The sequence below is a fragment of the Pinus tabuliformis genome, chromosome X (assembly GCF_031772625.1).
Source record: "Pinus tabuliformis cultivar Carrire ecotype Pingquan chromosome X, CPIR1, whole genome shotgun sequence".
NCBI lineage: Eukaryota > Viridiplantae > Streptophyta > Pinopsida > Pinales > Pinaceae > Pinus > Pinus tabuliformis.
In genome coordinates, this window is record NC_142308.1 from 824667895 (window position 1) to 824688559 (window position 20665).

Genomic DNA, 20665 nt, shown 5'->3' on the forward strand with positions numbered 1-20665 from the left:
GAAAATATCGTGTAAACATCGCCCGATAATATCTTTTCCTCAAAAATGTTGCGGAATCTTGCGATCTCATCGATATTTTCATGATGTTTGCAACACTGGAACTTTGAATTCTGACTTGTGAAATATCTGGTGGACCTGTATCTGGATATGGATGCTGGTAATGTAGGACGAATTAATTTATTAAAGACAGCTACATGTACTTTGCTTTGGATGTAACAGCAATACTCCCAAAAGTACATGAGTATGTCTTGGTTACCTTATTACATTTATTACACATCTTAATGACTTTATTACATGAGCCTTATTGCCCAGTTATCTGATCAATAAGTTAACAATGGTCATTACTATCTATCAGGACCAAATCCCATTGTAGCTTCTTGGACACTCTAGTTGCAGTTTTGATAGTTTGTTTATAAGGATGATATCACAAATGAATTCTTAATATACACCTGTGGATATTTACATTATCTTTTGTTGCCATTGTTGCTTTGCAGAATGATTCGAAAGAGCAGAAGCATTGTGCACAGGTCCATCCTTCACAGATCATTTCCATTTCCCACAAGAGTTCAAATAGCTCCAGTGGGGGAGTTTTGACGTAAGTTGACATCTTTTGATCAACAATGAAAATATGTTTTGATATTCTCAACATGCTTTTCATCCCTTTGTTAGCTGGTCTCTGAACATACTCATGTTATAATTGCATGGCTTCCTTTGGATGAAGGCCTTTGGATCTATGTGATGATACCCCATCAAATTCAGAGATATTTACCAATCCTTATCAGTTACATTCTCCACATGCTAGTGGCCTGGCAATGGCCAACATTCTAGGAGCATCTTCAGGGATACAGCCTATGTCAGCTGGACTTACTCTGTTGCAGGGGACGAACAGTGTGCAGTTGGGTTCTGGTTTGGTAGCTTCATCGGTAGGTCTGAATGTTGGAGCCACTGCAAGGTAATGTATCATTATGTGCCTAATATGACTAGATTTAATTGCTTTCATACATTCTGGATGCACACTTATTTTTGCTTTGTTTTGTGGCAGGGATGTGCAGAGATTTGCTTCAGGAAGGTCCCTCTCTGTCTCCATTGATGAGCAACAACAACGGTTGCAACATTATAATCGACTGGTGGCAGGAAGAAGCCTGCAGCCATCTGCTGTCACTGTTTCTGCTGGTTTTCCAATTATTGGCTTACCCAATTCAAATGATTGTGCAGTGCCAACCGCAGGAAATGGCACTGGAATGATGTGTGGACTTGGCAGAGGAATGGCATTGCCAAGGCCAGGATTTCCAGGATTAGGATCAGCAGGAATTCCTGGGATGGTTTCTTCAGGAATTAGTAACATGCTTTCTTCTAATGGTCTTGGGTTGCCTGTCAGTGGTCCAGCTCCTTCTGGAACCATGCATGTTCCAGGAAGTATGATTCGGAGGCCAAGAGATGTGCAGATGTTGCAGGTAACCTCCTATATTTCACCAGTCTTACCTTGACCAAAAAATCTTTATAATGTTTTCTCAGCCCTGTAACATATTGTCTACCATCATGAGCATGCTGGAGAATAATGCTACTGTAATTTTAATGGAGACTGGGTACTTGAGTTCCTTGCTCAGCTGTTATGTGGTAATCTTTCTGTATTGCCCAGAAGAAACAAAATAATGATTATTGCAGTTCTGAACTTGAAGCCATGGAAAGATAAATAGAGAGGAAATTTAGACAAATGTAAGTTGAGACACTAGGAAGGAATTCCGTTTGAAACTTTGATGTTATAAAGGGTTAGAAACTTTTCTGTAGGCTTCCTTTATATTCTGTGATGTCTGACACGTATTGCTGCTTCCTGATGAAAAATCTGAGTAATGTACAATAAAAAGAGTGATGATATTTTCTTGGATAGTCATGGTAATCAACAGTTTGCAGGGATTTTTTTTGCCTAGGAATGAAAGCATTCCATCTATGATGCTTTATCCTTTTGCTTAGTGTTCCTTAAATCAGTTCCCACTACATAACTACAATTTCTGATGGGCACAATGTTGTTACCATTTAGCTGTAACTTAAGCAGATAATACCTTTAAAGTTAAAGTGGAATCTGTAAGTGCTGCTCTCTTTGATATCTCTAGAACTTGCCTTCCATTTCTGTAGGTTGAAGTTTAATATTGTAGGCAGACTTGTGATAATTCACAATTGTTTTTGTGTATGCTTGGGTTTACAGACCAGTCAAGAGCAGCGGCAGATGCTTATGCAAGAGCTTCCACTTCAGGCCAGCCAGAATAATGGTCAGACAGCCTCTTCATTCAATGGCGTGAACACTGCCTACTCTAATCAGATGGTTTCTTCAACAAATCAGAGTTTTTCTGGTCAACATCATCTTCAGAAGCCTCAGCAGCAGCAAGGGCATAGTAACCAGCAGTATCCTCAACCTCAAAGTCAAAACCATAATCAAGCCTATGTGCATGTAGTTCGCCAACTGCATCAGCAGCACCACCAACAGCATCAACAGCAGCAACAGCAACAGAACCGGTATCTTCAATCACAACAGCAATTTCCTGCAAGCAGTTCTCAGTTATCTCCATTGACACAGTCACAGCCATATCCTCTTTCTCATATGCAGCATGCTATTTCATCTCAGCCACATGTTCTCTCACAGGAGCATCAACAACAACCTGTTTTGTCACAGCATGTGCTTCATCAACAGACAGCATCTCAACAGCAGTCATTGTCACCTCCACCTCCAACGTTGGCACTTCAGCAGTGTGGTGCTTCACCTGTAAATCCACCTTTGCAAAGTCCTCCACAGCAGCAACTAAACCTTGCTCAGGCACCTGGACAAAGTTTACAGGTTGCTGGCCAGTCAAAGTCACAACCCCAAAGTCAGATACAGAAACAGCAGCAGCAACAGGCTAAAGTGTCCAAAAGCTTGGGAAGGGATGGCATTCTATCACAGAACACATCTCCACAGCCTGCTCAAGCTAATGGCCTTAGCTCAGTGCCTGGAAATGCTCTCCCGATACAACTGCAAGCACAACAGGTAATGCATCCTGTTTCTGGACCAAGGACATTGTCTGGTTCAGGTTTTCTTCAGTTGGGAAAGCAAATGCCACAATCGGCAGCAAAACAAGGTCAGTTGCACAGTCAGGGATTTTCACAGCAATCATTGTCAAAGCAACAAACTTCTCAAGTGGTTCCTCAGCAACAAATACCTTCTGTGTCAGGAACAAACCATCAAGTTCTAATATCTTCTCCATCCTCTCTCCAGCAGCAGCAGTTGCCAACATCTGAACAACAAACATCATCTGGCTCCACGTTGTTAGCTTCATCATCACAGCAACAACAGAGGTCAGTTCAACCTCAACAGACTGCTCAACGAAGACTACTGCAACGACAAACAGGGTCTAATGTAGGATTACAGGTTTCCTCACACCTTGGTAAAGAATCTATGCAACAGCAAAGTCTGGCCATTTCTCAACCAGGAAATGCGACATTTCAGCCTGTGTCTAATGCGAGCTGTCCAAGTATGGTGTCCAGTAGTCCTGTTGTATCACTTTCATCTAATCTTAGTTCAAGTACAACTACTGCCCATTCTTCAGTGTGGAAGGCAGGGCAGAGCATTCCTCAGACATCAGGTGGTCTTTATAATTTGTCAAGAAATGGTGCTGCTTCAACCTCTCAGATATTACCTACATCAAGTTCGTTGGGAACGCCTTTGAACTTAGCAAATGGCAATGTGGCAGCATCAATGACCACAAACACCAGTTTGGTGTCTCATGGATTAGAAATAACAGGGCTTTCTCAGCAACAGTCTGCAAATCCTGTTGGACCTGTTCATGAACAAAAGGTCGGAACCACTCCAGCGATAGCCACAAGAGCAGTGCAACAGATGGTTGGCAAACATTCCCCTCAGCAGCCGCAATTACAACATCAACAGCAAATCACATCAAATGATACACAATGTTCCATTGCAGATGGTCTGGGAAGCTCACATTCAAGACCTGCGACTTCTGGATCATTGCCATTGACAATGGGAACAAGTGCTGGCATACGGTCTCCATATCAAGGGGCTACATCATCTATGCCAGGACTTTCAGCCTCTGGCCCAACACCTATGTATAATAGTGTGCAGGTAAATGTCTCTTTGGAGCTCCCTGAGAAAACACCAAGCTATAACTTAGGAACAAAGTTGTAATTGTGTTTAAGGTTTTCATCATGTTCTCTGTGGTAGAAATGCAAATATGATTTTTATTTGGAGTTGGCTTCAGTGAGAAGGGGTATAACACCCAATTCTTTTACTAAAGGATCTTTATTTGTTGCTTTTTTAATACAGTTGAGGCAGGTGCATGCTGGACATTCTTATGCACAAAGTTCTACTTCCAATTCACCCATCAGTCCATCTATTCCAAATTTGAGTTCTTCAGATGCTGTGGGAACTAGCTCTGGATTGGATAGTGTTCCAGCGATCACTCCTGCTGCTACAGTTACCACACCATGTACATCTTCACAACAGTGAAATTGGTGTCTTTCAGTCATCGTCTGTATCTTATGTTATAACAAAAATCTGGGCACATTATAATTTTGTAAGAGAAATCCTGTGCTGCATATAGATCTGGATTCAGCCAAGTTATAGGTAGAATCATTTCGATTTGCTGAAGGATTCTGTCGCTCCTGTCTGATTTATTTTTTGCAATATCATCACCTGTCAAGCTAGATTGTAAATCTGCCCCAAAAGAAATCTTAATTGACAGCAAGATCGAATATTTTCTTTGGGCCTTTCCATTGTAACAAAGCTTCATGTAAGAGAAATATTTGGGATATTGTCTCAATTGCTTACCTTTAACTATATCAAGAGAGCTGTGGAGGAATCATTGCTTGTTGTTTTTATAATCTCTATGGAAATTTAAGATCTCCATGTTGCTAAGTTATACGTTTTTGTTTTTCTCATGGGTCAAAATTCTGTTTCTCTATATGCATGGACTAAAGGTGTTACAACAAAATCACAGATTAACTATGATTGTAACTAATAGCTGTGTTTTCCTTTGCAAAGCATTAATGAGTGTAGGTGAGAAAATGGGCCAGTTACAAATTTGCATATTTGAAGTAAGTTTATTAAGCTCAGTACAATAGAGCCTTTTGATAGGGATCTTTGAGTTATTATTTTCTTGTAAGTTTTCTTGATGGGATACATGTTTCCTTCTATTGTTAAGGAATTTCTATTTTCTTACTAATTTCCTTTTGTCTCCATGCCATTTTGTCTGTACACGATATGTATTTCTTTGTCACTGTTCTTGCATTTTTAGGCTTAGAGTTGACTATGCCTTTATGTTTCAGTTGACATTTTCTAATTCTCTATGTTTAGCTATTGTAAGTTGCATATCATCATGTACCTGATTTGTATGCAAATAGTTACGTTACATGCATCTGTGTTCCCTTGAAATATGTATCCTCATTACAGCTATAGATTGAATATACTCCTTTATGTGAAGTGATTCACGAATTGCTGAATTTAATTTAATCTGACTTTATATGTTAAATAAATATATTATTTTTTCATGTTGCTTCACAAGGTCACTTAAGGTAAATTAATATCTAATGAAGCTCATGTATGAGCTTGTGACTTTATTGCTATGCTATTTAGGGCATCACTGTATGGAACCACGTTCACAGATGACATATTGAGGGCATGCAAGTGAGGCTTCAAGATTTGGTCAAGCAAACTTTCAGGTATCACTTGGCCATTGTTCATGGTTACTTTTCTTTTACTCCTCTAATGCTGGTTTGGTGGCCTTCATCCTGAAGATTTGCAATTGATGAATGCTAATATAGTAGAAGGGTTGTCAGATTTTGCAGGCATAACATAAAATATGGGGTTGCTGCAGACAAAATTTTTGTCTGAGGATTTTTTTTTCCCTTACATTCCACAAAAGCGATCAACTTTAATGGTTAGGTGAAGAATGTAGAGAGGGAGACAGCCTTGAGAACAAAACCATTCAGGGTCTGGAGACAGATTACAACTCGGTTAGTAAAAGGCTAGGTAAGTGCCGTATTTATACATGGGATATGTTAAATTGAACATGTAATTGTTGAAAGTGAGGAATTTAAAAACAATATGGTGACTGGTCTTTTTGTGTGATATCATTTCTGTAATGAAAGATGGAAAGAAAAGTGAGTGCGGTTAGAGAATGTTGGGTATCTTCCTGAAGGAATAATATTGTTTCTGTTTGAAGATGACTTTTAAGAACAAAAAAAATTTGAAACAGAATCTCTGCACTGTGATAGAACAATATGGTATAAATTTGGATCCCTGAGTTTCTCAAGGACAGTATATCTGCTCTCTTTGTCCGGTAGGAATCCATATTGAAAATTTATTTAAAATTGTGGAAACTTTCTCAGAAAACATTTGAACAGCTGGGAAAATTTGAAGCGTTACATTATAATAAATCTGTTGATGCTCTAGAAATTTCTTCCGATTGTCATTGCTGTGTTGAAAACTTTTGTTGCATCAAAGCAGTTGGGTAAATTTGCTGGTCTTGCAGATAAGAAATACAAGTCTTTATAGTTATGGATATGGCAAAGATCGAAACTGCTGACATAGAGGACAAAACTGGAGATGATTTTGTTTTGTAGGTTCCCTGGTGTATTTAAATTCATTACCAATTGCAGGGACAGAGAATTCAAAACTGCCCTATATTACAAAGAAGACTTTTCATAATCCTCCTTTTGCAAGAAATGATTAACTTATAATACGGAGTATTGAAATTAACAGAGAGCTTGAAAACTAATTGACATCGTTGGTTACTTCTATTTCTGCTTCTTCTGTTTTGAAAGTGCTTCTTTTAAACAAGAAGAGAATATAACTGGCCCAAAGAGCCCAGGCACTAGAAGAGGTGTGGTTGTGCAACATTTTGGAATGGTTATGAAGGAGTGAACAACGAACCAATTATCAGAAGCACTTCTTTTCGGCTTATATATTGTGATACGGTACTATCTTATGAGATTCACCAAAGGCATGCACTTGGGCCGAACCGCTGTGAAAATTCCTAAACCGGAATCCCTATTGCCGCAACTGATGATATTTTTCCTACTTGTTAGATTTACATGAACAAGTCATTTGCAGTTTCCTACAGCAAATATTGAAATACATACACTGCAACCTTCACTTAATTAATTTATATGCGGAAACAAGAGACTAAGAAAGAAAGAAAATACAACACAATAACACCGTTATTTTTGGACAAATGTCCCCTGAAAAACCCAATGTGGGAAAACTGGTGCAGTAGATCTAAAGGTTTAATTATTATGCAGTAAATCTGCGTACAATTCTTGGATGCTCAACTAGCAATCCGATATAGAGAGAAACTAGACAGAATGTATGGTGAAGTGCTCTCACCCTGTCACTGGGAGAATTTGAGCCTGATCACGCTGAACTGGAGTGTCACTCCCACGCAGTTCCTGCATCACCCCTGCCGGGTATCATGCTGCTCCTTCTTTGGACCCTCTGCTGGCTGGAAAATTCAAATCTCTGCCTCTTAGTCTCACACCTCGGCTCCTGGCTACTGAAACTCGATTTCCTCAGTAGGAATTGATTTCCTTCTAAGGCCTGCACTACCACTGCATTAGCTCTGCTTGGGCCAGTGCTTGCCTCTCTCTGGACGTTGTTCTGCCCTCTCTCTGCCTCATACTCTCCAGCCCAGGAAAACTTCCTTCTTCCGGATACTCACTACCCCACCGCAAGAAATCTACTTGATCAGAATTTCCTCATGAGAACTTCTCACTTCAGAAATTCGATCTTTTGAACTCTCGGTGTGTTTTCCAAATGACCCTCAAGCTTCTGTAAATAATCTTCTCGTTGGCATTCAATGACCCAGATTAAAAGCTAATCAATGGCTAAGATCATTTTAGCTTGATTCTCGTCTTCTTCTACAAGTTACACCCACAATTAGATTAATACCCATTAATATTTTTAATTTCCTAAGTTTTTTTTTTTTTTTTTGGTTCTGAATTTGTCTACTCCTATATTGATACAAAATAATTTTACAAAGAGGCCACTGCCTCGAGAAGTCTAGCCTAGAAATGCGGTATGCTCACATTGCAAAGCTGAACACTTTCCAAAAATACCTGCTGAGGATCGACCTGAATGACTTCTAGGAACATAACCATGACTAGTACATAGGAACAGAAAGACACCATTATTGTACTTGGAACTAAAGAATGAACAGAGGTAATTCAGCAACCAAAACAAGATAACTAGGCCTAGGCAAGAAAACAGAGAAGCGCTGCCCAATACAAAACTGTGGTCAGACCTCAAAACCAGCTGTGCCCGAAATCGGGACCAAAAAACACAGTCTAGAGGAATGTCGCCCACGTAGGGGAAACCGACAATTAGATTTTGGAACAAAGGACTGAGCATGGGAACTGGTAAGCATATCATGGCAGTAAAATAGGTGAAAATTGAGCACCCTCGAGCCACAATGAAACCAAAAAACCATTGGACGCAGACCTGATTAAGCTTCATGAGAGGTGGAGGGTTGCTCTTCGATGATGCGGCACCCATAATTGTAGTCATCTTCGTCCTCAGAGGGATGGCCCTCTTTGCTTGAATAACCGCCTCCAGTAGGGATGCTCAGACCAGCCTGATTATCCATGACCTGGGTTGCAATGCACTTACTTGGACCCGGTGCCTAACTCTGCTTGTGATCCATCTGAGTGGTACCATGCTTATCTTCTGCCTTCGTTTCTGGAATCACCGCAGGGGTAACAACTACCTGACAAGAAGTAACCTCGCGAAGCTCAATGGAGACCGAGGCTATGAAGGAGAAATTACCGTGAGTACAACGGAATTGGAGCCGAGCTGTATTAGTAGGAGAATTGAGAGAGCTCGTTGCCATATTAAGCTGCCCACGACCCCGACCACGTCCATGCTTGGTAGCAAGATAGCTGTCCGAGTAGAAGTTCGAGCAAAAAGTCGAGGAGTCCGTCGTGGAGGAGGAGGCTTGGCAGACAGCTTGCCCCCGGGAGCTTCCCCTCCTGCTACTCATTCTCTGGCGAGGTCTGGGCATAGTGGGAGTAACAGGAGGTTCAGAACGGGCTGCAGAACTGAGGAGGCCGAAAGGGACAAAAATTAGCTTGGCTTCAGCACACAGATGGGCAGTGGGAAGGACAGAGGACAAGCAGCTAATGAGATTGCAGAAAGGGCAGAGAGACGCCTGAAGCCCTGGCCAAAAAACCACCCAGCGATCCAGAGCCCAACTTATCCAAGGGTTGGTTCGAGAGCGAATCTTTGCAACAACAAAGGAGTGATGCAAGCGCAGAGGAGGAGCGTAAATGAAATGAGCTGAGGGCGCCATGATAAGAAAAAGAATAGGTCAGAGGAGGGACAGGCTGCATTAATGCAGCATTGAAGTTGATATCAAAGGAATTAAAGACCTACTTTGCGCGAGGCCGAGTGGCGGTGGTGATAAGCCACGTGCCCACCCACTTGGCTGCCCACGTACCTGTTAGACATTTAAACACCCGGATCTGGGATTAATTTCCTAAGTTTAGACTTAGGGGCCGATTAAAAAATATTAATTATTTTAATAAAATTGTTTCTTGGTGGAATTTCCCAAAACACTTTCTGGGTTCTTTGGAATACACGTGCCCAAGCCTGCCTGCAAAATTTGAGGCCTAGAGCACAGTCGATACTACCCCAAATCAACACTCCCTCTTAGCAAGGAATGTGCTCTAGCAATATATGCTGCCGCATACTACTCTGACTTTGAAGCATCGTCCTCTGCGCTGTTGATGTCTGACATGCTGGCCACCAACTATTGTGCTCCTGCTGCAACTGTACTGCTGTTGACACTGCCACTGTCAACACTGCATCCATACTACAACTCCCTCTCAAGTGCTGCATTTGTGCTGCTGCTAGCACTGCCACTGCGAACTGCCACTGCACTGCACACTGTTGCTGCTACAACATTCACGTGGTATCATACTGTTGCACAAGGAATAGTGAGTCACTATAGGATCGTTCATCCGGTTGCTAATTAGCCGAAATATGTGTCTCCAGATAGAGGTATTGCTGCCAAGGATATTCTCTGAAGGGTGAGCTATTTCTGGCACCCTAGTTGTATTCCAAAATCTGTCTAATAATAAAACCCTCATATATGCTACACGGATTTTCCCGCATTGGGTTTTTCTGGGGACGTTTGTAAAAAAATAACGGTGTCCCTTGTGTTGTCTCAGTTTATTTCAGTTGTTGATCTGTATATTTGTGAAGGCTGCAATTGTGTTTATTTCGATCTGTATATTATTAAATAATTTGTTAATGTAAAGAACAAGTAGGAGATAATAAACCAGATATTGCAATAGGGGTTTCTGATGTGTTAGATTAAGAAATTTTCACATGCTTCTAGTTTCTGCACTGACCCTCTGAATCTACTGCGCTATTATTGACCTCTGCTATGTTCCATTTGCACTACTGCTAACTTTGCGCTATGCTGTTTAGTCTCTATTGCTCCTAGCTACTACAACTGTCTCCTCGACACTCCTTGGCACCATCCAACACGTCCATGATGCTACTTCTGATCTGGGCTTCCATAGCAAGGAAATGATCCTCGAGGTGGACTCCTAAAGGATCTTGCCCATTTGTAGCTCTTTCGAACTACAACTCCAAATGCGCCCACCTCCCTCTTGGAGGTATCTCAACTGTCATGGAGAACTCCTCTTCAATCTTCGCGGGCAACCTTCAAATCGTGCCTCTCATCTTTCTCATTCATCTTGAGAGGACACTGAGTACCGTAGTGACCCATCTCACCACACCTAAAACACTTGATCTTCGAGACGTCCTTCTTATGTCTCCACTGCTCTTGCTGTCCCTTCGATGCAAGCACTGCATTATCCTCCTCCTCCTTGGGCTTTTACCCACTGTTGCTGCTTCCGTCAAGCTCGCACTTGACCAAGTCTCTCCTCAGCTCCTCTTGTTTGAGACCTGCCCACATCTCATCCCAATTCGGCAAAGTCGCCGTGCTCAGGACACTCTGGACAAAGACTTTCCACTCATTTGAGACAGAATTTAGGGCCAATCTAACCAACTCTGAGTCTTGAGGTGTAGATCCCATCGCGGATAACTCATCACGGGTCTCCTGAAGCTTCGTAAGGAATGGATCCACATGCTCCCCCTACTGCATCTGAGAAAATCTCAGCTTCTGCGCCAAGTACATCTTTTGCTACTCGGAAGATCCTTGATATAATGTAGACAAAGCGTCCCACATCTCCTTAGCAGGCCCTCTGCTAGCGATGTGACAAACCACATGATCCTTTACCTCGTCAAGGATTATTCTTTTCGCCTTCGCCATTTCAGCTCGGTACTTCTTCAACGGATTTACATTTGCAGGCACAACCACCACGTTGTCGACATATGTCTTGAGGGCATCCTCATCTAGAAGGAATGGCATTCTAGTCTTCTAGATGACATTGTTGGATGCTCCGTCCAACCTGTCCTGATCCCTCAAGCCACTGGTTGCCATTTCTGCCACAAATAGAAAGTCGAATGACCTCCTCTCTCCTCTGTGCTGCTGCTGGGCTAGCCTATGCACTCCCTGCTGGAGCTAGTAAAACTGTTGCCCCTTGCTGCTGCTTAGCTCTAGAGAATTCGAATTCCTTGGCTAGGAATTCTCTGAGGAAGAAATTCCCTCAACCGTGCTTCTCCTCTCTCTTCTGACGATTTTCTGCCTAGCAAACTACCTGCAGAAAAATCTGTGTCCTACCAGCTCTCCTCACACTGAGGCTTTTGTGCTGCTCCCTTTGCCCCAACAAAAATCGATCTGGACGCCCTTCTCTCCATCGACTCACTTGGAGAGAGACTGCGTCGAAATTTCAGTCCTCCGGCTAAGAACTGCGCAAACCCTCTAGGGTTTCGAATTGCTACCTCCTATAACTTTTCGATCTCCCTCTTCTGCTCAACGTTGGGTTCTTTGGCATTGCTCTTCTTGTTCCACCTACAACTTTGATACCATGTGAAAATTCCTAAACCGGAATCCCTACTGCAACAATTGATGATATTTCTCCTACTTGTTAGATTTACATGAACAAGTTATTTGCAGTTTCCTACGACAAATATTGAAATACATACACTGCAACCTTCACTTAATTAATTTATATGTGGAAACAAGAGACTGAGCAAGAAAGAAAATACAACACAATAACACCGTTATTTTTGGACAAATGTCCTTGGAAAAACCCAATGTGGGAAAATCGGTGTAGCAAATCTGAGGGTTTTATTATTATGCAGTAAATCTGAGTACAATTCTTGGATGCTCAATTAGCAATCCGATACAGAGAGAAACTGGACAGAACGTATGGTGAAGTGCTCTCACTCTATCACTGGGAGAATCTGAGTTTGATCACGCTGAACTGGAGCCTTTGCGCAGAACTGTGTCACTCCACGCAGTTCCTGCATCACCCCTGCTGGGTATCACGTTGCTCCTTCTCTGGACTCTTTGTTGGCTGGAAAATTCAAATCTCTCCCTCCCAGTCTCACACCTCGACTCCCAGCTACTGAAACTCGATTTCCCTCTAAGGCCTGCGCTGCTACTGTGTCAGCTCTGCATGGGCCAACATCTGCCTCTCTCTGGATGTTGTTATGCCCTCTCTCTGCCTCGTACTCTCCAGCCCAGGAAAACTTTATTCTTTCGGATATCCACTGCCCCTCATTGCAAGAAATCTACTCGATCAGAATTTCCTTCTGAGAACTTCTCACTTCAGAAATTTGATCTCTTGATCTCTCAGTGTAATTTCCAAATGACCCACAAGCTTCCTTAAATAATCTTCTCGTTGACATTCAACGACCCAGATTAAAAGCTAATCAATGACTAAGATCATTTTAGCTTGATCCTCGTCTTCTTCTAGAAGTTACACCCACAATTAGATTAATACCCATTAATATTTTTAATTTCCTAAGTTTAGAATTGGAGGCCTATTAAAAAATATTAATTATTTTAATAAAATTGTTTTTGGGTGGAATTTTCCAAAACACTTTCTGGGTTCTTTGGAATATATGTGCCCAAGCCTCCCTGCAAAATTTGAGGCTTAGAGCACATCCGATGCTACTCCAAATCAACAACCACATGTCTGCGTCTCTCAAAGAATATAACTTTGGTAGGTAGATGCTGCTGTCTTCTCTACTGAACAACAACTGCCAGTACCACTGGTTATTTTTAGAAACTTCTAAACTCAAATTTTTCGAAGATATCAACTTTATTTCTCTTGTTGAAGCTAAAGTTTAACTACATGAAATCCTCTAGCCTGCATGCCATTGTGAGATGCCAAAATTGATAATTATGCTGGATAAAAAACCTTAAAAATCATCTAATGATGCCTTTCAGAGTGACATAGTTATTGATGTTCACAGTGAAAAGAGAAGTGAGATTGCATTGCAAATAGGTTTGATGATTGGTATGAGGCTATGAGCTTTAAATGTATACTATATTGTGTTAGGATAAATATAAATTATGCTAGAAGGTTCAAGAGCTTAAATCAAAATTAACATTTAGAATGAAGATGAAACTATGGGTGTATACTGTCTGATTTGCTTCAAGATTAAGGTGATTTGACAGAAGGCAGTGAATGTTTTGAAATATATTTGGGGGCATGCATTGTTGTATGTATTTGTCATGTGTAAGTTAGAATGAGTTTGCTGTTCTAGCTGATCTTTACTATTATGAAGGAGAGTTTCGGTGAACAACTGTGCCTGTAATAGATTGGTGAGAAGGAAGTGAAATGAGAGAAGTTATATTTATGCCTTAAACTATTATGATTTATGTTACTAGAAACAGCCTTAGTGTGCTGTTCTCCTGCAGGGACATCTTTGAATGTTGCCAATCAAAAACAAAATGCCAGGGAAATGCTTCCCGGGAGCTGGATGTTTTGTGATATAGGCCATGTTTCCTTTTAATTCTTGATTTTTTGCAATGACGGGTTCCACTGTCAATTTCTCTTTTAAAAACATAATGCTAAAATGTATCTCAAGTTTTAACTTTTCTAAGACATTTTTTTCCTTAAGAATAAATACAGCCCTACGTCCCAGGTGTTACTGCTTGGAACTTTTGATGTGCAAATTTGTAGAACACCCTTGTTGGAATAAGTGAAAAAGCAACATGACATGCTCAAAGACTGCTTCATCAGCATTGTGCCTGCAAAAAGAGGTAAAAAGTGACCTCATGGAGGAGTGCCCAAGCAAGGAGGCATCCAAATACACTTTGAAACAAGAATTTGGGTGCTGTATTAAATGATGATGAGGTTGGCCCTGTTACGGATTTTTCTTGCCCTTAAATTCCAAGGTCCACAGAGCAGATGCATGCCTAAAGGTAACTAAAGAGGGTTATTACTGTCACATCAATAACTCCTCTTCCCGCTTAAGACTGGCTCTTCCCTGGCACAAATGAGGTGTCCCTAGGGTTAGGAACTTAGGATTGATAAAGGTTAGGTAAATGAGGGTTTGGGTGAAGTGAAGAGTTACTTTGGTAAAACAATTTTTTATCGAGTTTATTAGGTTTATTTTAAAGGTGATTGATGGAGAAAGACTAGTGCCACATATCCCAAAGGGCATATGGAGCTATGAAGCAATAAAGAGAACTGGTTATGGATGATAAATGGGAGAAATAATTGTTGTTATAACATGCAGAAATTAGTAATGGCTGCAGATTTAATATGGTTGGAAATTAAAGAGTAAAAGGCCCTTCCGAAGATGTGCTTGTATGAACTTGAAATATCATTAAGACGAGTTCCTACTTTAGGCCGAAAATCAATAACATATCTTGCAATGAAATGACATGTAATATATAAGATCTGTTAACCACTAAGTAAAAGCAGCAAAAGCCTTAGATACAATGCACCCCATCCAAAGCCTTTTTCCAAGTGACAAGCAGCTTTAAACATGAATCCCGTGTCATGTCCCCATTTTTATTCTTCTTCATAGTACAACCAGGATGGATTTCCAGGACAGGGGATGGCTAGATCAGTGGAATAGGTTTATGTCATCAGGGGTCCCGATGGAGTTTTGAGGAGTTTTTATGTGATTTGATGGGATTCACTTGGCATATTCCATTATCAGCACAATTTGCCTTTCGTTCCGTTGCATTCCGACAACTTTCAAAAATTAGCATTATTATTGGGCATAACTTAATTAATTATGCTCGAGGTGGCATTCTGGGGAGATTAATTGATGGAACACCTCAGTCACCAGTGTAATAGCTCGTTGGAACTGGAGCGAGAAGATCTACATGATGGGACTTTTGGATGGGAGTTTCAGTGATCTGAGGAGATATGGTGGCCAATTTACCCTTTTCCTGCATCAAAAAGGATATTTTAATTAAAATAAAAGAGGGAAAAGTGCTTCCATGATTAAAATAATAATAAAATAGAAGATTCTAGAGGGGTCCATTAGATCTATAAAAGAGGAGGAGGAGGTCATTGGAGGACATCTTGGATTTTTATATTGTTTCATGTATGAGAGGTTGAGAACCCGGTTCTCTACTCCATTTGGTAGCCCCAGGATGGAAACCCTCGAGTGATTGGGCGAGTACCCATCTCCCCTTGGTGAGTTCTTCCAGAATTCACAGGAGAGCTTAGCAGTGATAATTTGGTTCAGTTTCGGTGGAGGGCCCATGCAACGTTGGAGCAGATCCTTGAGGCCAGTTCTATCTTAGTTATCTCAGCTATTTTTTGTTATTCCAGCATGTAAAACCTCAGTTTATACGGTATAATAAAAGCTGAGATTATTTCTGCTCGTTGTATGATTGATTTGCATGCATTCTCTTGTTCTATTTTACATGGCAATCTTCTGTTTATGGATGGAAAATTTATCTGAAGTATTTGAGTTAAAATTTTGAGAAAACCCCAAATTGTTCCATTTGGGACACTACATCCCAGGAATATAAGTCAACAAGAGATGGAAGATGGAATGCCACACATAGGATGAAACTTTGCGGATCATATTGCCATTCAAAGATCTTCATTACAAGCCAAAACCAAGATAATATTGTTTCCTCAAACCATCAATGGTTAATACAATAGGAGGGGTTGATATTATATAGATTTGGAGCCCAAACCCTCAAATAAAATAATAATATTCATCTCTAAGATCATAAATCTCTCCTAGAGATGCATAAACATTAATATCCTCTAGCTAAAGCTTGACAAGTCAAAACCTCCAGAGCAACAAAATAACCACGTGAAATGATTGAAAGGGTAGGGATGCCATTTGTCCTCATCACATGCAAAATACTTCCTGCTACCCTTCACTTATAATGGCACTCTCGGTGAAAATTTTCACTATTGCTTGGTATTGTACTGAACTTTGAACAATGAGGAACTTATTTGGTTTGACATGATGGGATTTAAGGTGAATCATAAAGTGCCATGCGGTGTTTGTCACATGAAATTGGTTTGAAGCATAATGTTAAGGGTTATTCTTGCAAATAGACCAGTTGGAGCAAGAGGATCTCTAGACTGTCCACATAGTTGCAGTTAAGTCATGAAGTTCTTATAACTGGATGTTGCTGGACTTGCAGACAATATATAATACACAAGTGCTTGGTTGCAAGGTCTTATACAATCAATATTGTGTTAGGTGAGAGACCTGAAGATTATCTGGTTATTACATAAAGTTGCAACCTCTATTTTGGCTTCTTCTTCAACAGTGCATAACTGGAGTGAATGGCACAAAAGCCCTTCTTGTGTTTTCTGTTAACATTTCAATGTGCCAAAGGATCTGAGGTCACGTGACAATCAGATTTCATGCAAGTAGAGGAGGTCTTGTCATCACCCTTATAATAATTCAGAGAAAAAACTCTTAAACAGTAGCTCAGAGGATGAAAAGGATCAAGCGGGTGGAGTGAAGAGAAAGTTAAACTGTTGGATATTTGAGCTCTCGAATGACTAAACTGAAAGTTTTTAAGGAGTTGCTCAGTGAGGAGGTTGGAGCTGTTGTGGCAAAATACTATGTGAATGTGGAAGAGCTGATGGATTATGAAGGTTTTCTAATTCTACGCATGTATCTTAATTCGTGGACATTGGCAAATACAAAATTAGGCTGTTCCAAAAACAATCTGCATATCTGAAGACTGCCACAATCACCTTGCTTCGCTCAATTGGTGAATCTGAGAAGGTGGCATTCATTTGCTCATATAGATAGCTACCTCAGAGATGATCCAGTGATGAAAATATAACTTCCAATTGATCCAATGACAAATGGTCTCTTTGATATAGTGAAAGATGCCATTCTTCTATAAGTCTATCAGTGTGGCTGTTCCTGGCACCATTGATGATCAAGCAATAAATATGAAACCAAAGCCTAATCCATGGGAAATAAATGAAAAGCATACAATGCCTCAATTCTTCAAAGGCCATTGGATGCACAGTTGTCAAAATTGCAACACAAGACTTAGTTGAAGGGTAGCCTTATCTTGTCCTTTGAAGAAAACACCAGTGCTTGTAGATCTAGTTGATAACAGTAAAAATGTGGAGGAGCTCACTAATCGATAAGTTTTGCTGAGACGGGTGAACTTTCAAAGGCAGGTTACAAGAGAAACATTTCAAATTCCTTTTCGGATATGAAGGATGGAGAGGCATGTGCTGTCCTGTTAAGTGTCTTTGCACTAGAGTATTGTTGTCTGGCCACTATATGGATACAGAGAACCCTATGGATCACTGTTGATAATATCGGCGATATTCGAAAATATCGTGATATTTTCGGCAAAACGATATATCGCTGAAAAAATATTGCGATTTTTTCTGTTTTGAAAATATCGCGATATTTTCAAAATATCGGCAAATATCGGAAAATATCGGCAAAATATCGGGAAAATATCGGCTATGTTTAAAAATTTGAAAAAAGTATTTTTTATGCGTGCTGATATTTGCTGATATTTTTGCCGATATTGCCGATAAGATATTTTCTTGACCCTCGCCGATATTTTTCTGATACCGATATTTTCAACACTGCTATGGATCAATCAGCAGAGTGACTGAAGCAAGCTGGTAGGATTCCTCAGGAAACAGTCCGTACTCATGAGCTTTGGAGTATCTATGAGGGCTTTAATTATGAGGAAAACAGACATGAATTCACCAGGATGGTGCATAGGGAAGAGAATCGAAGATACAACTTATAATGTTCTTGATGAACAAGTTGAACTAGCAGAACTTACACACACACACACACCTGTGCAACAGATTTTGATTGGGCCAATAAATGCATGTATGTCTCAAAGCTGACCTCTGTAGGCCTAAATGATAATTTTATTTGAAGGGCACTTTGGAATTAAGTTTGACCATGACTTAGAAGCCACCTTGATAGAAGAGTTGGGCCATATTATAGCAAAATCTAGCACCTTGTGCAAAGCCTCACTGTTGATTTTTCATGATTTCCTAGAATGACATTACTTCCAATGATTTCTTCATTAATTTGTCTTGTGCCACGTTCATCATTATGCAATTATACACAGGAAATCTTCAACAGTAAAACAATAATGACAATAGGATCATGAAGAGAGCCAAACAATAGAGACAAAATTTATCCTGAGAAAACCCTAACTAGGGAAAAGCCCGACAACCTCTTCTTAGAGAAATTTTCCAATTCAACAAGAGATACAATCTGATTTCCCAGTAAAAAACAAAGTTAAATTGATCACAAACATACCCAGGTCAAACCTGGTCAACCATAGACAAATTCAGTCTCCAGAAAATTTGGCCTCCAGTACTTTCCTCAGAAATTTCGGTCTGCTGCCTCAGAAATTGGCCTTCTAATTCTGCCTCAGATTCGTCCTTCTGGTCGCCTCAGATTCGTTCTTTTTCTGCCTCAGATGGTGATCTGAATTGGTGCCAATGGAGGAGGACGAATGGAGTGTATATAGTGGATTAGAGTGCCCCAATGGGCACGTCCCTTGGGCTGGGCCGACTTAAGTAGTTAGAGTTGACCTTACATTTTGGAGGTAGAATTCAAAATTCAAAATTCAAATTTTCCTTCTCTTGAAGCCGACTTGAAGTATACAATTGTAATTATCATTTCTTTCATATGAAAATTGACCGTAGCTACAAAAATTCAACACTCCCTCTTAGCTAGGGAAGTATTCATAATGACTTTCCCAGATGTTCTCTTGTTGAATAAAAATTTCTCTATCCTAAGAAAAGGTTGAATGAACTCAACTATGTTGATGAATCCATCCACTGCATGTGGAAAGCATCCTGCATTAGGATCAATTAGAGGAACTAGTCACCCACTAGTCCTAGGGTCACCAATCTACCAAGTCATCACTTGGAGTCATGTTAGGTACCCCACTTGTCCCATGGTGAAACCCTTGGGTCACCAATCTACCAAGTTGTCACTTGGAGTCTTGTTAGGAGCCCACCTGACCCATGGCGAAACCTAGGGCCCATTTACCATTGCCACATGTCGTCAATGTGATTGAATGGTAAAAATACTTGCTTGATGCTATAAGGCACTCGTTCAACCCACTAGCCAATCCCCATGGCAATATGGTTAGAACCCACTGACTAGGGGAGCACTTGGAGGCCTCGATGCTAATTGGGACAATCTCCTCAATCGTATTACATGGTTTCCTGGTCAATACCCATGACCTAAAGGAGATAATCTACAAACATCAACACTCCCTTCAACTAAGGGAAGCATTCTCAATTGTTGAAAAGTGTAACTAGGTTCGGTCCTCATAATGACATGTGTAATCATGATTTTATGTAATTGATGTAAAGAAGAAAATAAAATTATTTTTGTAATGCTTGAGTCATGGGTTTCATGATCAAGGAATTTTATTTTATAGTTAAGGCTCCCATTGTGAGCCTTTAGGGTTTGATCATCATGTCATAAAGTCTAATGAGTCAATGTCAAAGATTGAAGACCTATTTGGGCATATTATACACTGTAAAAAGAGAAATTATTTGAGTCATTAACCCTCCAAGACCATGTCATAAACTCTCCTTCAAGTCGGCCTACAAAAGGGAATTAAGATGATTCCAGAAGGCCATGTCGGCCTAGGCACCAGTTCAAGTCGGACTACAAAAGGGAATTAAGATGATTCCAGAAGGCCATGTTGGCGTAGGCACTAGTTCAAGTTGTCCTACAAAAGGGAATTAAGATGATTCCAGAAGGCCATGTCGGCCTGGGCACCAGTTCAAGTCGGCTTATTTTGATGAACAAACCACTATGTATAGGGAAGCTCGACCTCACCTAGGAGAGAATTCGGTCAAGCTTCCAAGACAATATAAGAAGCACGAAAATCACAAGAAGAACAAACTCCTAACCAGCGAGAAGGAAAAGAAGAAGAGCGAAGATCTTTGGCATTGTTTTGGGTTAATCTCCTTGCACGTGTGGCAGAAATTAGGGTTTTTGCAGTAGTAACATACTAGTGCTTAAGCAAGTCATCAAAAGGGTCTCCATTCTAGCTCCCTTGCTAGCTGAGATCACCAAGAGAAGTCTTCAAGTAAAGTGAAAGTGGAAAGCATCCCTAAAGTCTCTCCCTCACATCTCACTTGCGAAATTGCAGAGGTACAAATTGTAGGTCTGTGGAAAGGAATCGAAATTTCAGGGTAGCCGACAATTGCAGTGCATGAAGGCAGTTTGACTTGTGTTGACTTGGGTAAGAAGAAGAAGCAGTGAAGAAGGATCTTGTGACTCGGTCTTAGAGAG

At 40.6% G+C, this 20665-nt stretch overlaps 1 protein-coding gene and 1 long non-coding RNA gene across 3 annotated transcripts in view; both read left to right on the forward strand.

Annotated features, from left to right (window-relative positions):
* LOC149142308 (chromatin modification-related protein EAF1 B-like) overlaps positions 1-4815 on the forward strand; it is a 185353-nt gene extending 180538 nt beyond the window's left edge. For both annotated transcript variants that reach the window (XM_089448635.1, XM_089448636.1), the window contains exons 18-22: positions 495-595; positions 722-952; positions 1043-1454; positions 2204-4111; positions 4313-4815. In XM_089448635.1, the coding sequence (XP_089304761.1) occupies positions 495-595; positions 722-952; positions 1043-1454; positions 2204-4111; positions 4313-4495 (2835 nt within the window). In that variant the 3' untranslated portion in view covers positions 4496-4815. The remainder of the gene's footprint in view (positions 1-494; positions 596-721; positions 953-1042; positions 1455-2203; positions 4112-4312) is intronic.
* A 1010-nt stretch (positions 4816-5825) lies between these two features.
* LOC149142309 (uncharacterized) overlaps positions 5826-20665 on the forward strand; it is a 239758-nt gene continuing 224918 nt past the window's right edge. Inside the window, exon 1 of the long non-coding RNA XR_016264604.1 lies at positions 5826-6016. This is a non-coding gene — a long non-coding RNA (uncharacterized LOC149142309). The remainder of the gene's footprint in view (positions 6017-20665) is intronic.